The sequence below is a fragment of the Melozone crissalis genome, unplaced genomic scaffold, assembly GCF_028551555.1.
Source record: "Melozone crissalis strain CALT ecotype California unplaced genomic scaffold, PUWL_Pcris_2 ptg000057l_1, whole genome shotgun sequence".
Lineage (NCBI taxonomy): Eukaryota > Metazoa > Chordata > Aves > Passeriformes > Passerellidae > Melozone > Melozone crissalis.
Genome location: NW_026535835.1, coordinates 1,388,479 through 1,415,648, shown reverse-complemented (window position 1 = coordinate 1,415,648; position 27,170 = coordinate 1,388,479). Strand labels below are relative to the sequence as shown.

The following is a 27,170-nucleotide window of genomic DNA, read 5'->3' as shown; positions in this document are numbered from 1 at the left end:
GGAAAAGGCAGACGCGACCCCTCGTGCCAAAGCTGTCCCCCCGCCCCTCCCGTGTGTCCCAGCGCTGTTACCATGCAGTGGGACAGGCAACAGCCCTGTAGCAAGAACCCAGCACCTTTCCAGGCTCGTGCAGTGCCACGGGCTGGGGTGAACCCCTGCATCATTGCCACCGCCACGGGGACGGGTCACGGACGTGGGACACAGGCTGGAGCCAGAATCCTTTAAAAACTTGTCCTTTATTAGTCTGTCAGAAGCGAGTCCCTCTGTATAGGGCGTCCCACCCAGTTATAGCAAAGTGAGCAACGTGAAGGGACTGAGCCCCTCCTGCCCGCGGCCCCCCCAAACCGGGGGCAGCGCGGGGACCGGGGTGGGGGCCAGGCTGACGGGGCCGTCCCTCCCCGCACGGCCCCCGCCGCCGCCATCCCCTTCCCTCCCTCCCTCCCTCCCTCCCTTCCTCCAATGTGGGGTGCCCTTCATCCTGTGCCCCCCCGGGGGTCAGCTCTGGGGCCCCCAAATCCCGCAGAGAGCGATAGCACCAAGGGGGACGGCTGCTCCCCGCAGTTTATTCCGCGCTCCCTGCCGGGACCGAGGGCCGGGGGGGGCCGGGCGCTGCCGGGGAACGGCCCCGGGATGGACGGGGGGCTCCGGGGCTGGAGGAGAGGGTGTCTCAGCTTTGCTTCGGATTTACATTCTGGACCATGCAGTAGCACCAAAGTTCATGAGGTGAGCGGTGACGGAGCGTTACTTCCGCTTCCTCCCGCAGTACTTCCCTGCCGCGCAGCCCGCGCCTGCCATGGGGGTGAATGTGGGTCAGGCCTGCCTCAGCCCGCAGGGACGGGGCACCCCAAAGGGATGGAACCGGCACGGGGGGCAGGGATGGGACAGGGAGCAGGGATGGGACAGGGACGGGGGCACCCCAAAGGGATGGGACGGGCATAGTAGCACCCCAAAGGGATGGGACAGGGAGCACCCCACAGGAAATGGGACAGGCACGGGGGGCACCCCAAAGGGATGGGACAGGGATGGGGGGCAGGGATGGGACAGGGAGCAGGGATGGGACCGAAATGGGGGCATCCCAAAGGGATGGGACAGACACGGAGGGCAGGGATAGGACAGACACGGGGGGCACCCCAAAGGGATGGGACCGACACGGGGGACACCCCGCAGGGACGGGACAGACGCGGGGGACACAACTGGCCCCTAGAGTGGGGGACCACACTCACCTCTAAAGCCCAGGGCACCCAGAGCTCCTCCGTAGGGCTTGGGGGGTTTCCCTGCAGCGGGAAGGCAGAGCAGGGTGAGCGGGACCCCCGCGGGGATACGCGCCCCCACCCCAAAACGCGCCGCGGGGCAATGGATACTCACCGCCGAATCCCAGGCCGCCGACCCCACCTGAAAGGAGAGCGAAGCCCTCAGCACCGCGGGACACCCCCATTTCTGTGCCCCACACCCCCAGGGCAGCCCCCCGGCTGAGCCCAGCCCCGGGGTCCCTCCCCGGCCGTGGCCGTGTCCCCGCGAGCTGGCCAGGCACGGACACGGCCCCGGTGTGCGCTCGGTGCCGAGCTGGCGGTGGGTGGTACCTGGAAATAGCGGTGATACGCCGAAGCCGGGACCTCCAACGCCTGGGGAAAAAGCAACAGCCAGTGACAGCCGGTGACAGCCGTGCCACTCTAGCGTGCACTGGGAACAGCCTGGCTGGGATCCCGTGCTCACTCCAGGGACAGGAGCTGATGCAAAAGCCGCCGTCCCCACCCTGGCACATCTCTGGCTTCCCAGTGCTCTCCCAGGCAGCTGGTGCTCAGCAGGGAATGGCAGCAGCACGGGGACAGCAAGCGGGGACGAGTGTGGCAGGATAGGGGACACAGTCCCAGGCCAGCCCCAAAGTGCAGCACTCACCTGGCTGCAGCCCCCCAGCACCAAAACCTGCAGGTGGGTGAGCCCCAGTGAGGGTGGGGAGCGTGAGCACAGCCATGGGAATGTGGATGGGGACAGGCACTGGAGTCACTCCTCCAGCCCCTCTGGCTGTCCCTTACCTGGCTTGGGAGGTTTCCCAGCAGCTCCTGGATACAAGAGTCCTAAGTCAGAGGGGGGCACCAGGGCAGCCCCTGCCCGGACTCACTGCCCCAGGGCCACACCCAGACCCTTCAGGAGGGGCCAGAGGGTCCCAGGAGGGACCTGCATCTCCACACGTTGGGGACAGGGTAAAGTACCATCCCCTGTTCCCATGGCATGGGCAAGGCTGGGGCTGTGGCCCTCAGTCCCTGCTCAGCAATGGCAATCCCTTTGGATCATCCCCTGGGAACAGGGCACGTGACAAACACAACAGGGGACAGTGACAGTGCAGGGTGGGATTGTGCTGTGAGACTGGGAGGGGACACAAGTGACCCACAAGTGACTCCCTTTCCTTTTCATGGCTCTGCCAGCTCGCTGTTGCTGCTGCTGCTCCCTGCAGCCCAGCCCTGGAGCCCCACACTGGGACCAGCATCACTCACCGAGGCCACCAACTCCGAGCCCACCGACGCCAAGGCCACCTACAAGGAGTAGCCCGGGTGAGCACCAGCAGGTACAGGCAGTGTCCCCAGTGTCTGACCCACTCCTCAGCCACTCCCAAGTGTGCTCATCCTTTCTCGGGCAGCCCCGCTCCCTCCGAGCCCAGAGGGAGCATCCCTCCAGCTCCACCCCTGGATGGGAGCATCCCTCTGCCCGCACATCCCCACTGCCTGGGCTCAGCTCCTGCCAGCACTTACCTGGGAGGCCACCAACCCCTGGGACTCCAACCCCAGGAACACCTGCCAGAGAGACACCGTTAGCACCTGTCCCCCACAGCCCGGCAGCCCCGGCTCGGAGCACCCCCAGCCACTGCCCAACCTGCTGGGGTGGCCCTGGCACCCATGCTGGGGGTCCCCAGCACCCATCTCACAGCACCCAGAGGGGCTTCAGCCCCTGTGTGACACATGGAGGAGAAAACTGTCCTCAGCGAGTCCAGGGCAGGGGGTACAGGTGGCACTTGGCACCCATGGGTGACAGCACACCACTTCCCATGCCTGGGCCATTGGGGCAAAGTGGGCACACAGGGGGCAGGAAGAGAGGTCAGCACCCCAATGGCTGCAGGAGAAGGGTGCCCAGGGACAGTCTGAGGTGGCCCTGGGGCAGGGGACAGGGGTACGTACCGAATTTGGGAGGTTTAGCACCAGGCTGCACCCCTACTTGGGGAATGCCTGCAAAGAGAGTGAGGACACCACGGTTAGGACAGTCACCCCCACACCGTCTCATGTGCCACCACCCTCCCCTCCATGCCACCCGCATCCCTCCCTGCCACCCCTTCATGTGGCTGGGTGGCTTTCAGCATTCCCAGCCACCACTGTCCCCAGGCAGGGCGGGACACAGCACATACCTGCCCCGGGAAGGATGCCAGTTCCAGGTACTCCCACCCCTGGCACCAAGCCGGGCACGCCACCAACACCGGGTGCCACTCCGGGCACTCCGCCCACGCCAGGCACCACCCCTGGCACCCCTCCAACCCCGGCACCTGCAGAGAGAGGGGTGAGAGATCCTGTGCTTGTGTGGGATCATGTGCCAGGCCTGGGTGCCCGTGCCCAGCATCCCCTGCACGGGTCAGAGCCACACCAGGGCTGGTAGGGAGCCTGAGGGGCTCCCCAGGCTGACTCACCAAATTTGGCTGCCTTGGCTGCTGCTTTGGCTGCTGCTGCTGGACCTCCAACACCTGGGCAGAGACAGCAGGGGGGGTCAGACCCTGGGGAGGTCTCACAGCAAACCTGGGCAGAGCCCATCCCTCAGGCCCTGTCTGCAGCCCCCCAGGGACACTGCTGAGGTTCTCCTCAAGTCTGTCCTGCCCCCAGAACTGCCCCCACACCAGCAGGGCTGCTCTCACCCTTGCCTTCCTCCTCCTCACCTGGGACACCTCCAACACCAGGAACCAGGCCACCTACTCCAGGAACCAGGCCACCTACTCCAGGAACCAGGCCACCCACGCCAGGAGCCAGGCCACCTGCTCCTGCAAGGAGAAAGAGAAGGACTGGGCTTCAGCTCCAAAGGAAATGTGGAAGGAGGAGTTGGATGAGAAAGTATGGCAGACTGGGGGGAGTGGGTGGGTGGATGGATTATGAGATGGGTATGTGGCTGGATGGGGACTGGTTGAAATGACGGTAGGATGGATGAATGGTTGGATGGATGAACGAATGGATGCTGAGATGGACACATGGATGCTCAGATGGCCAGATGGACGGAGGGGTGGTGGGATGAATGTGTGTGTGAATGGGGAGTGGTTGAATGGATGGTGAGATGGATGAATGGAGGGATGATGAGGTGCACTAATGGTTGAAGGGATGGTGAGATGGATATGTGGATAAATGGATGGATATGTGGATGCATGTGGAGTGACTGAATAGATTAGTGGAGGAGGTACAGATGGATGGACAGAGGATGGACACTGAGGTGGTGGTCTTGTGACTGGGTGGGCAGAATGGGGTATGGATGGACCAAAGTATGAGAAGATGGTGAACTCGGACGCTCCACAGGGCTCAGCTCACTGGAGAGCAGCCCTGCCACAGCCAGAACCTCATCCCACATTCAGCCCTTCAGGGAGCTCGTCCCTCACCCTGAGCCCCAGGGACCCCAGGCACTGCTGGGCCTCAGCCCCAACAGGGGAGCAGCCTGGGGTGGGGATGAGCAGGAGACAGGACAGGTGGGATAACCCCAGAGAGATCCCAGCTTACCGTACTTGGCTGCTTTGGCGGCTGCTTTGGCAGCGGCTGCCGGACCTCCTGGGGACAGGGAGTGAGAGGGTCAGGAACGCGTCCCACCAGCACTGCTGGGGACATCCGAGCATCCCTTGGGCACCATCTCACCTGGAACGCCGACCCCAGGCACCAGACCGGGCACGCCAACACCAGGCACACCCACCCCAGGAACGCCAACACCGGGCACGCCAACACCGGGCACGCCAATACCGGGAACGCCAACACCGGGAACGCCAACACCGGGAACACGTCCTGCTCCTGCAGAGGGGTTCAGGGATGTGTCCCAGGGGACAGACTCCACAGCAGGAATCCCACTGACCTCCACAGCACCGGGGTGTCCCCACCTCTCCTGTGTGCCAACACACCTCCTCCCTCCCTGGGACAGCCGATGGTGACGGTGGTGACAGTGGTGACTCACCGATCGCCGCTGCTTTCGCTGCAGCCTTGGCTGCGGCCGCTGCTGCCGGGCCACCAACTGCGGGGACACAAGGGACACAGTCAGGAACCTGCTGAGGCCAGCATCCCATCAGCGGCTGCTGACAGCCCATCTGCTCACCTCCAACACCAGGAACAGCACCAGGAACCCCAGGCACACCAGGAACGCCTGGAACACCAGGGACACCGGGAACTCCAGGAACACCAGGAACTCCAGGAACACCAGGAACGCCAGCGATGCCAGGAACGCCAGCTCCTGCAGGGAGCAAGAAGGGAGAAGTCAGATCTGGCTGCATTAACAGCTGAAAGGTTGGGCCTGTTCTGGCTCTGTCTTCATAATCATGGCTGGGAGAGAAGAGCATCCACAGCCACTACCAGGAGAGACCCAAGCAGGGCAGGAGAGGGATCAGTTCTGTGTCTTGCCAGACCCAGTGGGAGGCATTCCAGGATCCTACCAGGTTTTGCAGGACAGTGACCCTGGGCCCCTCGCAGCACATACCGTACTTAGCTGCCTTTGCTGCTGCTGCTGCCGACGGCACCCCTGGGGACAAGGGAGACACGGACCCTCAGCCACCATGGCCCTGCAGAGCCGGGCCACGGGGACAGGGCTCCTGGAACAGTCACCTGCCACCCCGGGGACACCTGCGACACCGGGCACCGCCCCGGGGACACCTCCGACACCGGGCACCAAGCCAGGGACACCTCCGACTCCGGGCACCAGGCCGGGGACGCCGCCCACACCGACACCGGGAACGCCGGCGCCTGCGGGGACACGAGGGGACAGATCAGAGCTGGCTGCAGCAAGAGCTCCGTGCTGGTACTGCCATGGCTCGGTGTCACCGTGGTGCCACAGAGAGTGCAGCATCCATGGCCTCATGCAGGACAGACCCCTGCGGGGCAGGGCAGGGCAGGGATCGCCCCGTGACTCTGCCAGCGATTGCCTGGAAGTCACCTGCACAGGGAGCACAATGACCCTCATCCTCACAGGGCCCAGGCTGCTCCTTGTCACAGGGACAGCAAGCCTTGCAGCCAGACAGGCCACAGAGGAGCTTTGTCCTCATGGGACCCTGCTCAGCTGGGCCATCACAGCACAGAGCAACCTCTACTGAGTTCCTGAGTGAATTCCTGAATCACATCCTTCCCTGGGCATGCAGAGGGATCTTTTCTACAAATTATAGAAGAGAAATGGAAGAGAGGGGCATCAGTGATTTAACCCTCAAAGGAGAATTGCCATTGATCATGGCTCCTCGTGGGGACTCCCAGGGCTCTGCAGTGAAGATGGAGGAGAAGGTCCTGGGACCTGGCCAGGTACCAACTGCTGGCTCTGCTTTTTGGAGCAGCAACTGGATGCCAATCCTGCATGGAACCTCAGGGCCAGTTCTCCATGTGCACAAGCTCCAGCTTGGGGTGGTTATGGCTGCTGGGCACCTGGGTCTTGCTAGACCAAGTTGGATGCACTTGATGCATCCCAACATTCCACCACAGTTTGGAGGACAGTGACGCAGGGAGGAGTTCCTCTGCCAGGAATCCCTGCTCTAATGGCAGAGGCACTGAACCCTTGGGCAGCAGGCCTTGCGTCAGGTGGAAAACAGATTTGGCACAAAATCCAAGAATTCAGTTAAATCTAAAACCATGAATTGGGGCTCATTGTGCACTTCCACAGAGCAGAGTGGAGAAACCCAGGAGAGGGAGAAGATCCTGCCCTGCAGATGGAGCCAGGCCCAGAAGAGCAGCCAGGAGCTGGGCTGAGCATTCCCCATTTCCCCTCAGGATGCTCCCAGGGCACAGCCCGAGGTTGGGCACCCCCGTGTGTCAGGGCAGGACGGGCAGGGTCCCGGGGGCTGGGGCCCCTCGCAGCACATACCGTACTTAGCTGCCTTTGCTGCTGCTGCTGCCGACGGCACCCCTGGGGACAAGGGAGACACGGACCCTCAGCCACCATGGCCCTGCAGAGCCGGGCCACGGGGACAGGGCTCCTGGAACAGTCACCTGCCACCCCGGGGACACCTCCGACACCGGGCACCGCCCCGGGGACACCTCCGACACCGGGCACCAAGCCAGGGACACCTCCGACTCCGGGCACCAGGCCAGGGACGCCGCCCACACCGACACCGGGAACGCCGGCGCCTGCGGGGACACGAGGGGACAAGGGGACAGATCAGAGCTGGCTGCAGCAAGAGCTCCGTGCTGGCACTGCCATGGCTCGGTGTCACCGTGGTGCCACAGAGAGTGCAGCATCCACGGCCTCATGCAGGACAGACCCCTGCGGGGCAGGGCAGGGCAGGGATCGCCCCGTGACTCTGCTAGCGATTGCCTGGAAGTCACCTGCACAGGGAGCACAATGACCCTCATCCTCACAGGGCCCAGGCTGCTCCTTGTCACAGGGACAGCAAGCCTTGCAGCCAGACAGGCCACAGAGGAGCTTTGCCATCATGGGACCCTGCTCAGCTGGGCCATCACAGCACAGAGCAACCTCTACTGAGTTCCTGAGTGAATTCCTGAATCACATCCTTCCCTGGGCATGCAGAGGGATCTTTTCTACAAATTATAGAAGAGAAATGGAAGAGAGGGGCATCAGTGATTTAACCCTCAAAGGAGAATCGCCATTGATCATGGCTCCTTGTGGGGACTCCCAGGGCTCTGCAGTGAAGATGGAGAAGAAGGTCCTGGGACCTGGCCAGGTACCAACTGCTGGCCCTGACTTTTGGAATGACACCTGGATGCCAGACCTGCATGGAACATCAGGGCCAGTTCTGCCTCCATCCTTGGCCCAAGCTCAAGATGTCCCTTTTCTTTGGCCATGTCCCTTATCTCCAGAGAGCTCCTTGGGGCTGGTTATAGATAATGGATCCCACCATCCCACCAATTCCACCACAGTTTGGAGGATAGCGACCGTGGGCAAGGGCCCCTCTTCCAGGAATCCCCGCCTTAATGGCAGAGGCACTGAACCCTTGGGCAGCAGAACTTTTGTCAGGGCTGTTACTGGAAAAGAGATTTTGCAAAAAATCCAAGAATTCAGATGAGCCCAAAGCCGTGATTTAGGCTCATCATTCACTTCCACAGGGCAACCCGGAGAAACCCAGGAGAGGGAGAAGGTCCAGCCCTGCAGATGGAGCCAGGCCCAGAAGAGCAGCCAGGAGCTGGGCTGAGCATTCCCCATTTCCCCTCAGGATGCTCCCAGGGCACAGCCCGAGGTTGGGCACCCCCGTGTGTCAGGGCAGGGCGGGCAGGGTCCCGGGGGCTGGGGCCCCTCGCAGCACATACCGTACTTAGCTGCCTTTGCTGCTGCTGCTGCCGACGGCACCCCTGGGGACAAGGGAGACACGGACCCTCAGCCACCATGGCCCTGCAGAGCTGGGCCACGGGGACAGGGCTCCTGGAACAGTCACCTGCCACCCCGGGGACACCTGCGACACCGGGCACCACCCCGGGGACACCTCCGACACCGGGCACCAAGCCAGGGACACCTCCGACTCCGGGCACCAGGCCAGGGACGCCGCCCACACCGACACCGGGAACGCCGGCGCCTGCGGGGACACGAGGGGACAAGGGGACAGATCAGAGCTGGCTGCAGCAAGAGCTCCGTGCTGGCACTGCCATGGCTCGGTGTCACCGTGGTGCCACAGAGAGTGCAGCATCCATGGCCTCATGCAGGACAGACCCCTGCGGGGCAGGGCAGGGCAGGGATCGGCCCCGTGACTCTGCCAGCGATTGCCTGGAAGTCACCTGCACAGGGAGCACAATGACCCTCATCCTCACAGGGCCCAGGCTGCTCCTTGTCACAGGGACAGCAAGCCTTGCAGCCAGACAGGCCATGGAGGAGAAGTGGCTGGGTCACCCAGCAGGTGTCTGGGGGGGCACTGGTCAGACTGGGGAGCCGACAGCCTGGACCTGCTGGCACACATCAGTGCCACACGGACAAGCACGAGGTCACTTTTGCAAGGACTGACTGTCAGAGGGCTTTGTTCCTCATGGGACCCTGCTCAGCAGGGCCACCACAGCACAGATCGACCTCTGCTGAGTTCCTGCCGAAATTCCTGAATCCCATCCTTCCCTGGGCATGCAGAAGGATTTTTTCTACTAATTATAGATGCGATGGGCATCAGTGATTTAACCCTTAAAGGAGAGTTGCCATTGACCATGGCTCCTCCTGGGGACTCTCAGAGCTTCACAGTAACAATGAAAGAGATGATCCTGGCACCTGGTGAGGTAAACTCTGGCTCTGTCTTTTGGAGAGGAACATGGACCCCCAATGCAGTGTGAAACCCCAGGCCCATTCTGCCTCCTCCCTTGGCCCAATCTCCAGACGACCCTGCTGCTTGGTCATGAGCCTTGGCCCCACTGTAGCTCCTTGGAGCTGGTTATACCTGATGGATCCCACTATCCCACCTCATATAGGAGGACAGTAACCCTGGGAAGGGCCCCTCTGCCAGGAATCTCTGCCCCAATGGCAGCAACACTGAGCCCTTGGGCAGCAGATCCTGCAACAGATCAGCTGCTGGAAATGGATTTGGTACAAAATCCAAGAATTCAGTTAAATCTAAAACCATGAATTGGGGCTCATTGTGCACTTCCACAGAGCAGAGTGGAGAAACCCAGGAGAGGGAGAAGATCCTGCCCTGCAGATGGAGCCAGGCCCAGAAGAGCAGCCAGGAGCTGGGCTGAGCATTCCCCATTTCCCCTCAGGATGCTCCCAGGGCACAGCCCGAGCCTGGGCACCCCCGTGTGTCAGGGCAGGACGGGCAGGGTCCCGGGGGCTGGGGCCCCTCGCAGCACATACCGTACTTAGCTGCCTTTGCTGCTGCTGCTGCCGACGGCACCCCTGGGGACAAGGGAGACACGGACCCTCAGCCACCATGGCCCTGCAGAGCCGGGCCACGGGGACAGGGCTCCTGGAACAGTCACCTGCCACCCCGGGGACACCTGCGACACCGGGCACCGCCCCGGGGACACCTCCGACACCGGGCACCAAGCCAGGGACACCTCCGACTCCGGGCACCAGGCCGGGGACGCCGCCCACACCGACACCGGGAACGCCGGCGCCTGCAGGGACACGAGGGGACAGATCAGAGCTGGCTGCAGCAAGAGCTCCGTGCTGGCACTGCCATGGCTCGGTGTCACCGTGGTGCCACAGAGAGTGCAGCATCCACGGCCTCATGCAGGACAGATCCCAGCGGGGCAGGGCAGGGATTGCTAGCCCCAGTTGGATGTGGTTCTGAACCCAGGCAAGTTTTTGGAGGATGTTGACCCTGGGCAAGGGCCCCTCTGCCAGGAATCTCTGCCCCAATGGCAGCAACACTGAACCCTTGGACAGCAGATCCTGCAACAGATCAGCTTCTGGAAATGGATTTGGTACAAAATCCAAGAATTCAGTTAAATCTAAAACCATGAGTTGGGGCGCATTGTTCATTTCCACAGAGCAGAGTGGAGAAACCCAGGAGAGGGAGAAGGTCCTGCCCTGCAGATGGAGCCAGGCCCAGAAGAGCAGCCAGGAGCTGGGCTGAGCATTCCCCATTTCCCCTCAGGATGCTCCCAGGGCACCCCCGTGTGTCAGGGCAGGACGGGCAGGGTCCCGGGGGCTGGGGCCCCTCACAGCACATACCGTACTTAGCTGCCTTTGCTGCTGCTGCTGCCGACGGCACCCCTGGGGACAAGGGAGACACGGACCCTCAGCCACCATGGCCCTGCAGAGCCGGGCCACGGGGACAGGGCTCCTGGAACAGTCACCTGCCACCCCGGGGACACCTGTGACACCGGGCACCAAGCCAGGGACACCTCCGACACCGGGCACCAGGCCGGGGACACCTCCGACTCCGGGCACTGCCCCGGCACCTGGAGGGAAGCAGAGTAGTCAGACCCCCCACAAACACCCCACTCTGCCACAGTGGGGACGTGTTCTGCCCCAAGGTCACAGGAGTCTCTTGGCACCCGTTTTGTGGTGGGCTCCTCACTCATCCTAAAGCTCTCCTTAGGGTACCTGGGATCTTGGAAATTTGATGCCCAGCTCCTTACACCCATCAGGGGCCTGTCTACCCAGGATGTTGGGGACTCCCAGGGCCCCCCAAGGCTGTGGCTATACATCTCAGCTGCCTCAGACCTGGCACGTTTTCCCTAAATGCCCCAATGTCTGATTTGCTCCTCACTTTTCTCCCCCGGAGCAGTCAAACAGGGAGCAGTGGAGATCTGTATCACCAGCAGCATCCCTCACTAGGGAAGGACAGCACAGCACAGACACCGAGTCCTGGCCACCCCACTGGCACCTGGCAGAGCAAACCCACATCTCATGGAGAGACTGCGTGTGATGGGCATGCTCTGCCCCCGGCCAGGCTCCTGCATCCCGAGGGGCCCTCAGCCCTTCAGCGCTGCTGGAACAGCTGCTGGAGCTGGGACAGGGCAGGGACAGCACCCCATAGAATGGGATAGGAGCTGCCGGGGCAGCTGTGGAGCCGCACAGCCCCTGGAATCGATGCACGGCTCTTCCCTGTCCCGAGATGTGTCCGAGGCAGCAGGAACTCACCAAAAGCTCCCGCCTTTGCCGCTGCCTTCGCCGCTGCCGCCGCCGCTGCCGGTCCTCCGACTGCCGGGATAGCGGGAGAGAGTCAGGGATGTGGGATAAGGGAAGGAGACCCTCCCCGAGCCCCAGGGCAGAGCCCTTTCATCGCCTCACCTCCAACTCCTGGGACACCGCCGATGCCGACACCGGGTGCAACTCCTGGGATGCCCCCAACGCCGGGCAATACCCCGGCTCCTGCCGCGGGGAACAGCACGGTCAGCGGGGACACAGCCAGCACCCCCGGGGCTGGGAGGGAGGGAGCGGGGACAGGGAGCAGCTCCCTGCTGGGGACGTGGGTGGTGTTTGTGCCGCAGAGGGCGACTCACCGAGTTTTGCTGCTGCCTTCGCTGCTGCTGCCTGTGCTCCGACCCCTGCGGAAGGACACGGGCACTGAGCCACCCTGGCACCATTCCCACCTCAGCTCCCCCACCCCACAGGGACCCTGGGGACCGGGCACTCCTGCCAGCGTCCGTCCCCCTCTCCTGTGGGAGGTGCTGCTCCCGGCCCGGCTGTCCCTGCAGGAGGTGCTGCTCCCGGCCGGGCTGTCCCTGCAGGCCGCAGGCAGCCGGGCAGGGCCCAGCCCCGTCCAGGGCCAGCAAGGGGACAGGGTGGAGTTCCCCTGCCATGGCCGTGCCACTCCCCACCCCGGGGCTGCGGGGCCCAGTGTACCTGTGCCGGTGGGGTATCCTGCCTTTCCTGCCAGGAGGCCGGCTCCTATCCCGCCGGGCCTGAGGCCTGCAATCACAACGCAGAGTAGATCCACGTCAGGCACCAGCCAGGGGAAGGACAACGAGACAGACAGAGCAGCCCCCTTGGATCTCCTGCCCCCGGCGCCAGAGTATGCGAGGGAATGCCAAAGCCAGCTCCTCCCCACTTGAGATCCCAGCTCAAACATCCCTGCCTGAAGCTGGAGTGGCTCAGGACATATCCTATGGATTAACAGCTCCCAGGAATGCCAGGAGAGTTGAGTTCCAGGCTGGTCCACAGCCACCATGGGCAAGGCATGAGGTCCCCAGTGGACCACCTAGCCCTGGGAGCAGGATATCCCTCACACCGGCCCGAGGGTCGGTGGCCACGAGGTCACGGTGGAGCCACGAGGAGTGAGGACACAAGCACTCACCATTGGTGTAGGGCAGTCCATAGCCACCTGGGGACGAGAGAAGAGGAGAGGAGAGAAGGGGGGTTAGCACCTGGCTGCTGCTGGCCATGTCCCCTCTGCCCCACAGCGTGACCCCGCTCTGCCAGGGCCCTGCAGCACCGGCCCAGGGGCTCCGTCCATTTGCGACAGTGAATCCTCCGGGATACAAACCCCCGTGCTGGAGCTGGGCCAGGAGATGCTGTTCTCCCTCACCTTGGAAGCAGTGATGGAAGGAGCCGCCCCTCTGAGCCCAGGCCGAGGGCTGTGGCGCCTGGAGCTGTTGTGCAGGAGCCTCCCATGACCCCGCTCCAGCGAGGGGTCCCGCGGGAGCCCCGCGGCAAGAGCTGTACCCAGCTGGCTGCACCCCGGCCAGCTCGGAGGAAAGGCTTTAATTGGAATCAGGGCTTGGGAGCCTCGGCTGAAACGTGACCTCGTTAGGAGGTCGGTGTGAAGGGAAGAGGAGGGATTATGGGCTGGGACATTGTGGGCAGGGAAATGTCTCCTTGCGAAAGAACCGGATCCCGGCAGAGTGGTGGGGATGCCCCTGACTCAGCAGGGACCGTGGGCTTGGCACTGGGACAGCAGTTCCCAGCTCCCATCACTGCTGGCTGCAGCCCGAGGCCATGGGCTGCCACATTCCTGGGAGGGACACCTCGAGCTGCACAGGGTGGGGGGTGCCTCCTGCAAGGGGGCCATGGGCAGGGATGTGGCTGCCTGCAGCCAGGATGGAATTACTCATGGCACAGCATCTCCTTGAGCACTGGACTCCATCCCCTCCCAGCAGCCAGCATGTGGGGACCAGATTTCCTTCCATCCTGCCAGGCAATCCCATGGTGTCCCACATCAGCACAGTGGTGTTGGCAGGCAGAGGCTCACAGTGAGCTGTGCCAGGTGTGCCCCACCTTGAGGGCCACCCTTGCCCATCCAGGGGCATTTTATCAGCACCTTGCTCACCCTAAAGCTGGGAAAGGGGTGACACACATGGAGGTGACTCCAAGGGCCAGAAGTCCAAGCCTTGGGTCTCCAAGGGTTTTGCTGGGTCCAAGTCCTGCTCCCCACCACCCCCAGCTGGATGGGAAAGCAGCCCCTGCCCATGCTGTATCCATGGGAATGTCACCAGCGAGCTCAGGCCCTGCACACACTGGGGCTCTGCATAAACCGATGTCAGCCAAGCACAGCTGGACACTGGGGAGTGGTGCCCATCCCTACAGCATCAATGGGACCCTGGCCTCAGCCACAGCTTCAGACTGAGCCTCCAGTGAGGTGAGTGACCCCAGGGCCACCTCCTCAGTGGGACAGCCCAGGAGCAAGTCATCTAAAGAGATGATTTTCCACTGAAAATGTGGTTTGCCCCATTGTCCCTCTTCCCCTCTCAACCTGGACCTACTGCAGTGGGGACAGTGCAGGGGACAGCCCACGTGTGGCATCCCCAGATCCACCCACAGCATCAAGGCAAGAGCCTCCACAGCCAGCAGCACAGGCTGTCCTTGCACTGCCAGCCCCGAGCCCTCAGAGGTGACAAACTGGCATCCCCCAGCACCCCAGGAAGGTCTGGAGACACCCCCATGGTCCTGGTCCCTGTCCTGGGGCTGGGACCTAGACGGGGTCCATGGGCAGCAGGGCCGAGGCTCCTTAAGGATCATAACTCTGCTCCAGTGCAAGGAAACAGGAGTGGGCCAGGATCCCTGCTGCTGCTTGTGGCCACAGGCCCTGCTGGGGGAAGCCAGCAGAGCTGCTGGGACTGGAGCTGGGCTGGGATGTGCTGGGCTGGGATGTGCTGGGGCTGGAGCTGGGCTGGGATGTGTTGCCTGGGGTGGGCTGGGATGTGCTGGGCTGGGATGTGCTGCCTGGGGTGGGCTTCTCTCACCGAGGCTCTCCTGCCTCCAGCAGCTTGTTTGGATGCACGGGGATGGGGGCCCTGCCTGCATGGGGCTGCCCTCCTCCTCAGGGTGCACTGGGGAGCAGTCAGGTGGCAGCATGGGGAGAACCTGCCACTGTCCCTCCATGGGCACGGCTGCCCAGGGACAGGCAGAGCTGGCACCTGGCCCAGGGCTGGGAGGGGAAGGTGCCCAGAGCAGCCTGGGCTGGCAAAGGGGTGCTGAGCTCCCCCAGGCTGACCTGGGCTGGGGCTGAGCCCTGTGTAGGTGGGCAGTGGGCACAGAGATCTGCCTGGAGCCCCCAGCAGCCTCAGCTACAGCTCCTTGAGCCAGGACACCTGGCCCAGGTGAATGCCAGGCCCAACCCCAGGAGCCACAGAAACCAGACTGTCCCTGCAAGGGCTGTGCCTTGTGCCAGCAGGAGCTGGCAGGGACATCCCAGGGTGGCGTGGCCCAGAGCATGTCCCCAGATTGTGACCCTTCCTACCTTACACAGCCGGGGGCAGGCACAGAGGCACAGCACTGTCCACACAAGCGGGGGCAATGCTCAGATCACCCCAGGAGCTGCCCAGGGTGCCACAGGCAGGGCACAGCAGAGCCCCCAGCTCTGTCCTGCTGTGCCAGGGCCAGCACAGGCACTGCCAGCTCCGGGGCACTGCGGGCACCGTGCCTCAGCCCCGGGGAACGGCACATCCTCCTCCTGGCTGCTGGGGATCCTCACCCACAGTGAAGCCACTGTGCCGGCTGTGGAGCTTACCTGGGAGCTTAGGAGCTTTGATGGGATAACCCAGGGGGACACCGGGCTGCTGACCTCCAAAACCTCCCAGTCCTGCAAACCAACAGCAGACGCTCACCTGGAGCCCGCGCCACGGCTGCCACCAGTCCCGGAGGGAGGGGGGTGCCCCAGGGCACCCTGGCACAGGAGAGGGGGTGGCTTGGGAAGCCCTGAGGCATCTTCTGGTGTGGGGAGACCATGGCTGTGAAGAAGAGTCTTGGGAAGGAAGAGAAGGACAGAGAGAGAGAGATGGGGCACTCACCGGGAATTCCTCCAAAGGCTCCAGCTCCTAAAAGGAAACACAAAGACACCTGTGTGAGCCCTGGGCTGCTCCTGGAGGCCCAAATTAACCTAAGTGGATTCAGCCGTAGGTTGGCTTCACTGCCAAGTGCCCTGTAGGGCTGTGATCCCAAAGGCTGGGCTGGGGTGCCGAGCTGGTGCCAGCCCTGATCCAACCCCAGTGTTCCAAGGGGATGAGGGGACCTACCTGGGGCTTTAGGCTTGACTCCAGCTCCAGTGGGGACCCCGGGCAGCACTCCCACGCCAGGGAAGCGAACACCTGGAGCAGAGACCAGAGGGGTGAGCTGGGGCCTCCCTGGGGGTGTTACTGGTACCCAAGACCCCCACAGCCAACTTCCAAATCCCTGTCACCATGGCACCCTCATCCTTGGGGTCTTGCTGGCACTGCCCTGTGCCAGCTGCCAGCACCTCCAGCTGCCAGGAGGGGTTTGCTCCAGGCCTGGAGCTGCCTGTGGAACAGACTGGGAGCCTGCAGGGGACACGGCACTCAAGAGGGGTCCCACTGGTGACAGCAAAGCCCCAGCCAGGCCTGGGCAGTGCTCCCTGCCCTGCTGATGCTCGGTGGCCTGGGGCCAGACAGGGCTCTCGAGCCCTCCAGGGCAGCAGACAGTCTTGTGGCCTTGGAATCGTTTGGGTTGGATTTTTGGGTTTTGAGTTTCCTTTTGGTTTGGGGTTCTTTTTCCCCTTCTTACAAATGTCTTTCATTATAACTCGAGCATTTTCAGACATGGAAAAGACATTCCTGACCAGCAACACGCTTCGGACAGTGTCGAAACATCTTGTTTTCACAAGTTTTCCTCCCCCAAATTACTTTGCACTGAGGAATTCCTCTCTCCCGCCACCTCCCCCTCCTCCCCTCAGCCAGCCCTGGTGGCTGTGCCAGCTCCTCTCCCAGCGCTGGTGCTGCCTGCTCCCGCCATGCTTGGCACAGGATGGAGCTGCCGGGTCCCCCCGTGCCTTTGGCACGGTGGAAATGTCACTGTAGCCTCAGCCAGGGGGGTAGGAAGCTGTGGGGAGCAGCAGGACACAGGCAGGCGGCAGCGCAGGGTGCTCTCCCCACGGGGGTGCTAGCAGGGTGGGGAACCCCTCGGAGTTGGGGTGCTGACAGTGGGGTGTGGAACCCTTCGGAGTTGGGGTGCTGACGGTGGGGTGTGGAACCCCTCGGAGTTGGGGTGCTGACGGTGGGGTGGGCACCCCTAGCTCACCTGCGCCGGGGAGCACGCCGCCCGGAAAAGCTCCAGGAATCCCAGCACCTGCAGGCAAAAGAGATTCAGGGATGAGGGGCCGGCTAGAATCGCTCCCCGCCCCGGCCCCCACGCCGGGGCCGTCACCTACCTGGTATTTTAGGGGGTTTCCCTGCCGCGCCAAGGCCGGGCTGCACCGCGCCCGGTACCACGGCACCTGCGGGCAGCAGAGAGCCCTGAGCCCCGGCCCGGCTCCTGCCCACCCCGGGGACAGCTCTGCCCCAGGCTCGGCTCTGCTGGGAGCGAGGGGTATTTCCTACCTGTGGAGACCCCGAGGCCACCAGGACCACCAATTCCACCCACGCCTCCAATGCCAGCACCTGGGGGCATTGGGAAGAGGGGTGTACCTGCGGCTGGCTGGAACGGTGCCAGAGCGGGGACGAGCTCAGGATGGCCCTTGGGGGGGTGAAGGGGACACCCTGAGGCAGTCCCAGGGCTGGGTCCCCCATACTGGGCACAGGGACCAGGCAGTTGTGTGGTCTGTGCTCCTGGGGGCTCAGGTTTGGCCAATTCCCCGCGCCTGGGACCCTCCGAGTCACTGATGTCCAGTGAGAGCATGAGCTCTGGCTCCAGGGGAATCTGTGCTGGCCCAGATGCCCAGGGGACACTCCTGGGGGCTGCCCAAGCCCACCCTGCCCAGACTCCCCCAGCACTCACCAACTTTGGCTGCAGCCTTGAGCGCCGCGGCCGAGGCGGCTCCCGGGAACGCCGCCCCAGGGAAGGCTCCAGGGAACAGACCTGCAGCACCTGTGGGGAGAACAGCCAGCATCAGCACCCCTAAACACCAGCTGCCCACAGGGTGTCCTGCCCCTCGGTGAGCACAGGGGCTGCTGAGCCGTGGGGGCTGCGTGGCAATGCCAGGGCTGGCGTTAGGCTGGGCAAGGTGGCGTTAGCAGGCACTGCCCTGTCCTGCATCCCCCGGATTCACACTCCCATCCACATCCCACCTGGCACACACACCTGACACCCCTGCAGTGGGTGCTGACACCCCTGCAGGCCCTGGCTGACCCCCTGCAGGCACTGTCCCTCTGCTGCTGGCCCTGCAGGGACCCCAGGTGCCTCCTCTCCTGCAGGGTCACCCCGCTGTGGTTGATGCCATCATGCTGGGGGCCCTCAGGGCTGCCTGCTGGGTGCCTGGGGTCCCTTAGGGTCTGGGAAGGGCACCCAGCCCAGATGGGGGAACTGAGGAGATGGGGACAAGGGATGTGCTGTCCCCAAGGTGGGTCTCTGGGGACATCACCCCGGGCATGGCCCAAGCAGAGGGGGACAGTGGTCAGTGCTCACCTGGCTGCAGGCCAAGGGGGCCGAGTCCCCCAAGTCCTCCGACCCCCCCAAGTCCTCCGACCCCTAGGAAGAGAAGCGGGGTGAGGTGGGAGGTGGTTGGGCCCAGAGGGACAGAGGAGTCCCTGTGGCACCGTGGGGATGGGAGAACAGCCCAGGGACGGGCACAGGGATGGGTGACAAATGTCCTCGCCAGCACTCGGGTCCTCCATCCCGTCCCTCTGCCTCACCCACCCCCCGTCCTGCCGGGCCACAGGGGGACACAACCAAAATGTTTATGGCTGAGGAATGAGTCCCTGGGTCTCCGGCCAGCGCTGCCTTCCAACATCTGGGGCTCATCAGCCCTCGCTCCCTCCAGGCGCAAATTCCGGAGCCGCTGGCTCCGGGCGCGGGCCCCGCTCGGCTGGGCCTCGGCCGGGCCTCGCAGCCGCCCCGCGTTTGGTTTTAATTACGCCGAAATAAAGGGCCTTGTTTTTCTTTCCACGAGCTGAAATCTGAGCAAACGGAGGCTGTCAGCCCCTGCCTCGGGCTGCAGCTCCCACGGCGCAGCCGGGCACACTTGGGGGGCCGGGGGTGTGGGGTGGCCCTGCCCTGGGCACAGTGGGGACCCCCAGGGTGGGCACGGAGGGGCCCCGGGATCTGCCTGAAGCAACATCAATCTCTCCATGGGGATCAAGGCACCGGGCACAGAGTGCCAGGACAAGGGGGAGTGGTTTGAACCAAAAGAGGAGAGATTTAGATTCAGTGTTAGGAGGAAATGCTCTGCTCTGGACGTGGGCAGACCCTGGCACAGCTGGGGCTGCCCCTGGATCCCTGGCAGTGCCCAAGGCCAGGCTGGACAGGGCTGGGAGCAGCCTGGGACAGTGGGAGGTGTCCCTGCCATGGCAGGGGTGGGTTGAGATGGGCTTTAAGGTCCTTCCAATTCAAGCCATTCTATGATTCCATGATTTCCCTTGGCCCCAGATGCTGCATGTTCAGTCCCTGCTGCCCCAGGCTCAGTGCCCTCCAGCTGCACATCTTCCTGCCAGCATCTCCCCTCTCTCCTGGTGATGTCCCCTCTCCCCAGCATTCCTAAGGCAGGCAAAGCCCAGCGTGGGCTGCAGAAGCCTCTGCAAAAGCTGCTTGGCCCCGATGGCAGGCAGGTGGAGGCACTGCCAGCCTCCCACCAGGACACCGGCTCCTGCTTTGCACTCCTCCCGCAGCTCTGGCACAGCTTTACAGGCAGCAAGCACCCCCAGAGGGTGTTTGGGGGGCTCGGGACAAGGGGCAGTGCTGAAGCAGGGTGTGGGAGGAGGCTCCTGGAGGCTGTGGCAGGGTTAGTGTGGCAGGGCAGGGCTGGGCGTGCCTTGGCCATGGGGAAGCAGTGTGAGGGCAGCAGTGGTTGGGAAATGTCCCAGCCACTGGCCTGGAGGTGGTGAGAGCCAGGGTAAGGCTTCTTACCTGGTTTGGGAGGTTTTCCTGCAGCCCCGAGTCCTAAGGGAGAGCGAGGGCAGGGAGAGGGGTCAGAGCCATCCTCCCACAGAGTGTGCCCGGGCAGGGCACACGGGGGACAGGGCAGCCCCCTGCCCATCTCCTGGGCATCCTGCCCCTCTCCCCAGCCCAGCCCAGCCTGTCAGGGGGGGTCAGCACTCACCTGCTCCCAAACCTCCAACTCCAGCACCTGCGAGCAAGGGCAGAGTGTGAGCACTGCCCCGGGAGCCCCCAGCACCCAGCCAGGCCCCCGAGGGTCCCTGGGGAGGTGGGGGGGGTCACATGGCTGTCAGGGGTGGGACATCCCCCTGCCATGTCCCAGGAGTTTGGCTGAAGGTCTGGGGACAGGCTGTGACCTCTGAGCACCTCCCGGGCAGGGTGTAGGTGCCAGCCCTGGGCAAGCCTGGCACTGCCACCCAGTCATGTCCCCACACCGTGGGGCTGATCTGAGTCCATGGTGAGCAGCCAGACAAGATGTCCCCATGTCACCTGATCCTGGCTGGCAGCTCCCCAGCCCTCCATGGTGTCTCAAAGGCACTCAAGGCCCCCCAGGCGCCTGACCATCCTTGCAATGCCCCCTCCCAGTGGTGCCTGGGCCCCCTTACCTGGGAAAAAGCCTGCTCCTGGGACTCCCCCTCCCGGGATAGCACCAGGAACCCCTGCAAGAGGAGAGAGCCTTGTTAAAATGCCCCAGAGGCCCAGGCAGGGAGGCAGGGGGCTCCTCGTGGCTCCCCTGCTTCTCCCTGCAGAGGAGTTGGGATGTGGAGCTCGCAGGCAGGTCCCTGCCGCTCCTTGTGACAGTGTGACAGTGGTGGCAGGGCTGGAGGGGCCCCAGCTGGGACCCAGGTGCCAGCAAGAGCTGGCCTGCATGGGAAGGAGGGACATGGGGCTGGTGCTGTCCAGCTGTCCCAGCTCCTGCCCCATCCCACAGCCAGGGCTGTCTCCATCCCCTGCAGCCTCAGTGGCTCTGGGGGGTGGCTCTGGGCATGGCCAGGGGCCTGGGGCTGTCCCAGTCCATCCCCACAGTCCCTGACGGGCCCAGCCACACCTGAGCATCCTCTGGGGCTGCCCCAAGGATCCCTGGGTGTGTCCTGCCTGCCAAGGTGCCAGTGGGAAGAGCCAGCTCAGGCCGGTGGCACTGGGGTGACAGACTGGAGGGACACTGCTGAGACCCATGGGACCCTCCTGTGTCCCTTTGCCTGTCTGTGTGACACTGAGGTCACCACCCAGGTCCCAGCACTTCCCAGGGCATCTCAGCTCATGCTCAGAGGCCACAGGAGGGTTTTTTGGCTGTTTTGTACGCTGGCAGTGCCACATGTCTGCTGCAGGCCACCAGTGCCACCAGGCTGCCCCCTGGCTGGCCCACAGCTCCAGCAGGGCTGTGGGTGGGCTGGGGACACGAGGGGGCTGCAGTGCAGAGGGCAGGGCTGGGGACACGAGGGGGCTGCAGTGCAGAGGGCAGCTCCTCTTCAGGCAGCAGGAGAGGGGTTGTGGTGGGGTTTGCAGGACAGAGCAGGGCAAGGGGGCTGCCAGGAGGGTGTGGGGGGGCTGCTGTGGCCACAGCCCCTGTGGGGAGCTGCAGCCAGCCCTGGTGCCTGCGCTGCCACAGGGGATGGGCTTCAGGGGGCACTGGAGACCCTGTGGGGGCCTGGCTGGCACCTGAGCACCTGCAGGGGCCTCCCCAGGCCTGGGAGGTGGGGGCAGCCCTGGCAGCAGCACCAGGGGCTGGGCAGTGCCCAGGAGCTGGGCAGGGCAGTGCCAGCCCCCGGGGGGACAGGCAGCTGGCAGGGCTGGCACACCACAGCACGTTGTGCTGCACATCTCCGTGGCAGATGTGTGGCAAACTCTGGGGGCGCCCCCCACACTGTGCCCCACCCTACAGGGATCAGGGTGTCCCCTGGGCCCTGCTCACGAGTTCTTTCCACCCTGGCACCTGGCAGAGATGCCCAGCCCCCCTGGATCCACCAGGGTGCCAGGACACCCCCGTGTGTGACAGGGCTGTCGGGCAGTGCTCAGGAGATCAGGGACAGGGCATCCCTGGGGATGCAGCAGGCAGGGGAGGAGCCGTGCCAGGACCCAGCACACAGCCCCAGGCCTGCTCCCCTCCACATATCCCCTCCCGAGGTCCCGCAGTGTCCCTGGACAGGAGGGGACCCGCACTCAGCCCTCTGGCACAGCCCGGGGGGACAGAACGGCTCCTTTTCCTTTTCCCGGCACATTCCCCGCCCACACCGCCCCCCCAGCCTGGAAAAACACAACTCCAGCTCCTGCCTTGTTTCCCAACAATCTCCAAGCGTCTGCTCAGCGCCAGTTGCTCCCTCCCAGCCCCGCTGCCGCTGGGAGCCAGAGCCAGGCATGGCCAGGGACCCTGGGACACGGCCAGGGACTGTCCCCACCCGGGAGGGGCTGCTCAGCCCCCATCATCTCCCCAGCCTCAGCCCCCCAAAACCAGGCAAGGTCCCTGGTGCTGGGGTGACCCGGGCTGACCTTCCCCACCCCTCTGTCACCCTGTGCCAGTGCTGGAGGCTCCCAAGGAAGCTGGGACAAGGATTTCTCACAGCATCCCTGCAGTGTGGGGACCACAGCAATGTCCAGGTGTCACCTGCCTACAGCCACAGCTGCCAAACTCATCCCTTTATCACCATCACCACCCTCCAGGGGCACTGGGGGTCCTGCCAGGAGGGTCCCACCGTGGTGATGCTGTTACAGCTCCCTCCCCAGGCACCATCCCAGGCAGAGGGCTCCATGCCTGGACACATCTGGGAGGGCTGCAGAGGCTGTGCTGCTCTGTCTGCTGCTCCTGCCCACACCAGGAGGTCAGCAAGGCCTGGCAGGAGATGGGATGGCCTGGAGGCAGTGGGGTGGGTGGCTGGGTGGTGGTGCCATGTGGCTCTGAGGGGACAAACCTTTCCCTCAGGAGCTCTTCCTGACCAGCTCTGCTGCCAGGCACAGCCAGACCTGCACTGCCCTGGATGCTCCTTCACAAGCTGCTCCCCCAGAGCCCAGCCTGGGGCTGTTCCCTGGGGCAGGCACTGCTGGGGGGTCTCTCCAGATCCCCGCAGCATCTCCAGTCCCTCCCCCTGGCAGCACCACTGAGCACAGGTGTTGGTGACAGCCCACACACTGGCGACACCGTGACCACATTGGGCTCTGGCCATCGCTCTCTGGCCATCTCTGTCCTGGCCCAGCCTCAGGGCCAGCAGCCCCCAGCCCAGTCTGGGGTCTGTGTGCTCCCATTTGTCCTCTCCACTCATTCCCTTGGCACAACAGGGAAGGGGAGACTGAGTCAGCAGCTTCCCAGTGCCGAAGGAGATCTGTGCTGCCTCTGCTCTGAGCCTGCCAGGACCCTGGGAAGGGGAATTTCCTGGGCTCCCAGCCTGTCTCCAGGGCTGGGCTGGCTGTGAGCCTGCATCCCACCCCAGGGACGGCTTCTCAATCCAGGGGCCAGAGAATTGGCAGCCACTTGTGCAGCCCCAGCTGTGTCAGGGTGTGAGCTATGGAGGTGCTCAGATCTGGTGTGGAGTCTCCTTGTTTATGAGAATGGGACATATCCCCCCCCAGCTCCATCCACAGGTGTGGATATCCATGCTGTTCCCCTGCCAGAGCTGCTTCCGATCCCGTTTGGACCGGCTACACCGTTCCTATCTGCACCAGTGCCTGCAGCTCCCTTCACAAGCCAGAAATGCAGAGGATTTCTTTATACCAAAGGTCTTGAGACCGAGGCCAGGACGGAGAATCCAGCACAGCACATCCTCATACCTCACCCCTTTCTGCCCATGGGCACCCGGAGGAGCCTCAGTGCAAAACCACCGACATTTCCCCTCTTCCCTCATTCCGCTGTTTTCTTTTTCTTGGGAGAAAGTTATGGAAACATTCAGTCTCCAGGCGACTTTGAAGCTGTGCTGTATCCCGGGCCGAGCTCGCTGGTAGCAGCTCGGGGGAGCGGGGGGGCTGGGGCCGGGCCTGGCTCCTCTCCAGCCCCCCTGAAGCTCCAGCTTTCATCTGCGAGCGCCGGCGGGCGAGCTGCACCCTGCCAGCTGCGAGGGGAGGGGAGGGGCAGCCCTGCAGGCCGGGCTCCGGCTGGGAAGGGGAGATGCCATCCCAGCCCCGCCCTGGGGACCCTGACTGTCCTCAGAGCGTCCCCACAGCCCCAGGCCGGGTGCCACCACAGCCAGCGCCTGCCCCTCTGCACCCACCCGAGCTGCTCCCTGTGGGCCCAGAGCTTGCAGGGCTGGGAGCTCCCCAGGGCCCCCCATGTCCCTCCTTGGGGGTGTCACTGCTGGGGAATCCCCTGTGCTCAGCACAGCAAGCACTGAGGGATGGATGGAAGCACTGAGGGATGGATGGAAGCACTGAGGGATGGGTGCCCTGCTCCAGATGCTGGGACAGGCTGCACTTGGCACTTTTAGGGAATCACAGCACCTTCCCCCTGCAGTGACCAGTGTGCAGATCCCCACTGTGCCAGCACAGCTCTGCTCCCCAGGGGCAGATCCCCAGGGGCTGATCCTGATCTTGACCTGCTGCTGGGGGTTTCCTGAGTGCTGCCAGCCCAGTCCCCTGGCACTTTTCTGCGGTGACAGCCTGGGTATGAATCCCTCAGCCCTGGGATGTCTCAGGGTTCTCTCTCCTGCCAAGCTGATTTGGAGCTGCACTGGCAGCCGGTGCTGGAGGACAGAGCCCTGACCTTCCCCAGCATCCTGGGACCCCCTCACCATGCCACCATGCCACCATGCCTCTGTGCCAGCTCTGTCCCCAAGGGTGGCACTGCTCCGTCCTCCATGGGAGAGCCTCCCGTGTCCCACCAGCACTGGGACCATCTCCAGGGTCAGCTCACCTCTTCTGTGAGCTGCTTCCCAAAGCAGCAACACCCCTGGGGACTGAGCCAGGGCCCGAGTGGGGCCAACAGTCCCGAGCTGTTGAGTGAGTCCCTGTTACTGCAGGGTCTCACCCGGGGTCCAGATTCCTCCAGAGATGGTCCCAGCTGGCCATGGCTTGAAGGGTCAGAACAAAGCCAGCCTGGACCAGCAAGCCACATCTCTCAGTGCCAGAGGTGGAGAGTGCCCGGGACTGAGCACATCCCATCCAGCACCCTCAGCAGGATTAGGCACCACCAGCAGCTCGACTTCCCAGGCAGCTCCAGGCTCTGGGGTCCCACTGCCTGCCCAGCCGGGGCCACCCCGAGGCTGGGCTCTGTGAGCTGCAGGGCACGGGCAGGTGGAGCTGCTGTCCCCTTGGTGACAGGTGGCTGTGGCTGTCCTGGTGCCCATCCAGCTCTGGCACTGCCCACAGCATCCTGCCCCCTCTCCTCTGGTTCTCATTCCTCACTGTCCAACAAGCCCCGCACGACAGCCCCGGCACCGACCCCGCGGCCGATGGTGGCCCTGCCCATCACACGCTGTCCTTGGCACAGCCACCCGGCTCTCCGGAGGTGACTGTCCCCTCCCTGGTGGTGCTGCCGCCTCCTCAAAGCCCTCTGCCCAGTTTGGTCACTTCAGCGGGAGCTCTGAATCTGTGCTCAGCTGTTCTCCCCGCCGGGGTGGGAGCTCAGCCTCTAGTCTGAGCCGAGACAGGGGCAGGTCACCGTGCAGGCATCGGCTGCGCTGGCCGGGCTGTGTCACACGCCGGGACACAGAGAGAGCCCTGCGCTGTGTCACACGGCCGGGACACAGAGAGAGCCCTGCGCTGGCCGGGCTGTGTCACACGCCGGGACACAGAGAGAGCCCTGCGCTGGCCGGGCTGTGTGACACGGCCGGGACACAGAGAGAGCCCTGCGCTGGCCGGGCTGTGTGACACGGCTGGGACACAGAGAGAGCCCTGCGCTGGCCGGGCTGTGTCACAGAGCCCCGCGCTGGCCGGGCTGTGTCACCCGGTTGGGACACAGGGCCCTGCGCTGGCCGGGCTGTGTCGCAGAGCCCTGCGCTGGCTGTCACCTCCCCGCCCCGGCCGCACCTGCGTGTGCCCGGGCTGAGCTGTCACACAGCGCTGGGACCGCGCAGGGACAGGGACCCGGTGCTGGCGGCGATGAGGGCGGTGTGCGGGCCCCGGGCACCCCCAGCCCGCGGTCGGGGCGGGTCGGGGCTGTGCAGCTGCAGCAGCCCCGGGGCTGTCACGGCCACACACTGAGCGGCCGCTCGCACACAGCGACCGCGGGATGCTGCCACCCACCCGCCGCCCCGAGCTCCCGCTGCCATGGAGCCGCGGGGTCACAGCTGGCACCTCCCCGGCCCCGCGCACTGCTGAGTCCCATGGGAGTTTGGTGGCCACCCCCGGTGCCCTGCCTGCGTGTTCCTGAGTCTCTTATGCCCCCAAAACCTCTCATGTCCCCAAACCTCTGGTATCCCCAAACCTCTGGTGTCCCCAAGCCTCTCACCAGGACACCCTCGCAGCTCCCCCTGACAAGTGCGTGGTGCAGCGGTGCCGTTACCGACTGCCCCGTGTCACCAGCCTCGGTGACATCCCGTCCCAGCCGGGCATGGCACAAGCCACCTGTCGGTTTGGGAAGCAAAGAGCCCTCAGGGAGGTGGCACCGGGGCCTGCCCACGCATCCTCGGGGAGGCAGGCAGGGTGGGCGCCTGTCCCTGCTCGGGGCCGGGCAGCCGGGGCAGGCGAGGGGGTGCCCGGAGGGTGGGGGTGTCGCAGCCCCGGTGCCCCGCAGGGTCCCCGCAGGACCGGAGCGAAGCTGGCCGGGCTACGGAAGGAGCCTTCCGTTCCTTACCTCCTTGCTGAGTAGCCGGGAGGATGGAGAGGAGGAGGAGGACTCCGGGGAGGAGGGGTGCAGCTGCCTGCCTTGCCATCTCTTGAAGCAATGCCCCCGTGCTCCCGCGGGCTGTGTGTTTTATCCCAGAGCTGCTTAATTGTTGCTTCCAAGGATGCGAGGGGAAGGGGAGGGGGGCGAGGAGGGAGGGGAGAAGGAGAGGGAGCGGGGGGAGAGGCACAGGACACTACGTCATGAGGAAAGGCCAAACACACACGAGCCTCTCCCGCCGATTGGGCTGCCTGCTCGGGGAGGGTTTTTTTCCTTTCCCCCTTTTTTTTTTTAATTTTTTTTTTAATTCCTCGCTGCTCTCTCCAAGCCGGCGCGTCTCTGCCAAAAAAGCTGGAAAGGGGGGGAGCTGCCAAGGCAGGCGGTGGGGGAGGACGGGGGGGCTGCTCCCATCGGTATGGGGACCACAGGGTTTGGGTGATGGATGTGTGTCGCACCGTGACTGGCACCTGAATGGTGTCGCATCCCGGGTGACACCGGGGCGTTTCGCATCCCAGGTGGCATTGGCCCGAAAGGGGTCTGGGGGCAGGTGGGGACTGGCGGGGTGAAGGGATGAGGGGTCCGGGGGTGCGGG

General features: G+C 64.2%; 1 protein-coding gene across 1 annotated transcript; it reads right to left on the bottom strand.

Annotated features, from left to right (window-relative positions):
• Positions 1-455: 455 nt before the first annotated feature.
• ELN (elastin) lies at positions 456-26,718 on the bottom strand. Its single transcript, XM_054287440.1, has 43 exons — positions 26,549-26,718; positions 20,439-20,492; positions 19,997-20,023; positions 19,804-19,836; positions 18,367-18,429; positions 17,740-17,829; positions 17,343-17,402; positions 17,174-17,239; positions 17,044-17,091; positions 16,026-16,097; positions 15,801-15,827; positions 15,521-15,592; positions 12,869-12,895; positions 12,418-12,483; positions 12,075-12,119; positions 11,863-11,943; positions 11,713-11,772; positions 10,923-11,027; positions 10,798-10,839; positions 10,101-10,238; positions 9,976-10,017; positions 8,585-8,722; positions 8,460-8,501; positions 7,185-7,322; positions 7,060-7,101; positions 5,820-5,957; positions 5,695-5,736; positions 5,401-5,451; positions 5,317-5,364; positions 5,179-5,235; positions 4,869-5,018; positions 4,737-4,784; positions 3,914-4,015; positions 3,671-3,724; positions 3,395-3,529; positions 3,171-3,218; positions 2,748-2,789; positions 2,493-2,531; positions 2,034-2,060; positions 1,581-1,622; positions 1,366-1,392; positions 1,224-1,274; positions 456-788 (listed from the first exon to the last, which is right to left on the bottom strand). Exons 1-43 carry the CDS (start codon positions 26,625-26,627, stop codon positions 742-744), a joined length of 2,805 nt encoding a protein of 934 aa, XP_054143415.1. The 5' UTR covers positions 26,628-26,718; the 3' UTR covers positions 456-741.
• Positions 26,719-27,170: the final 452 nt, after the last annotated feature.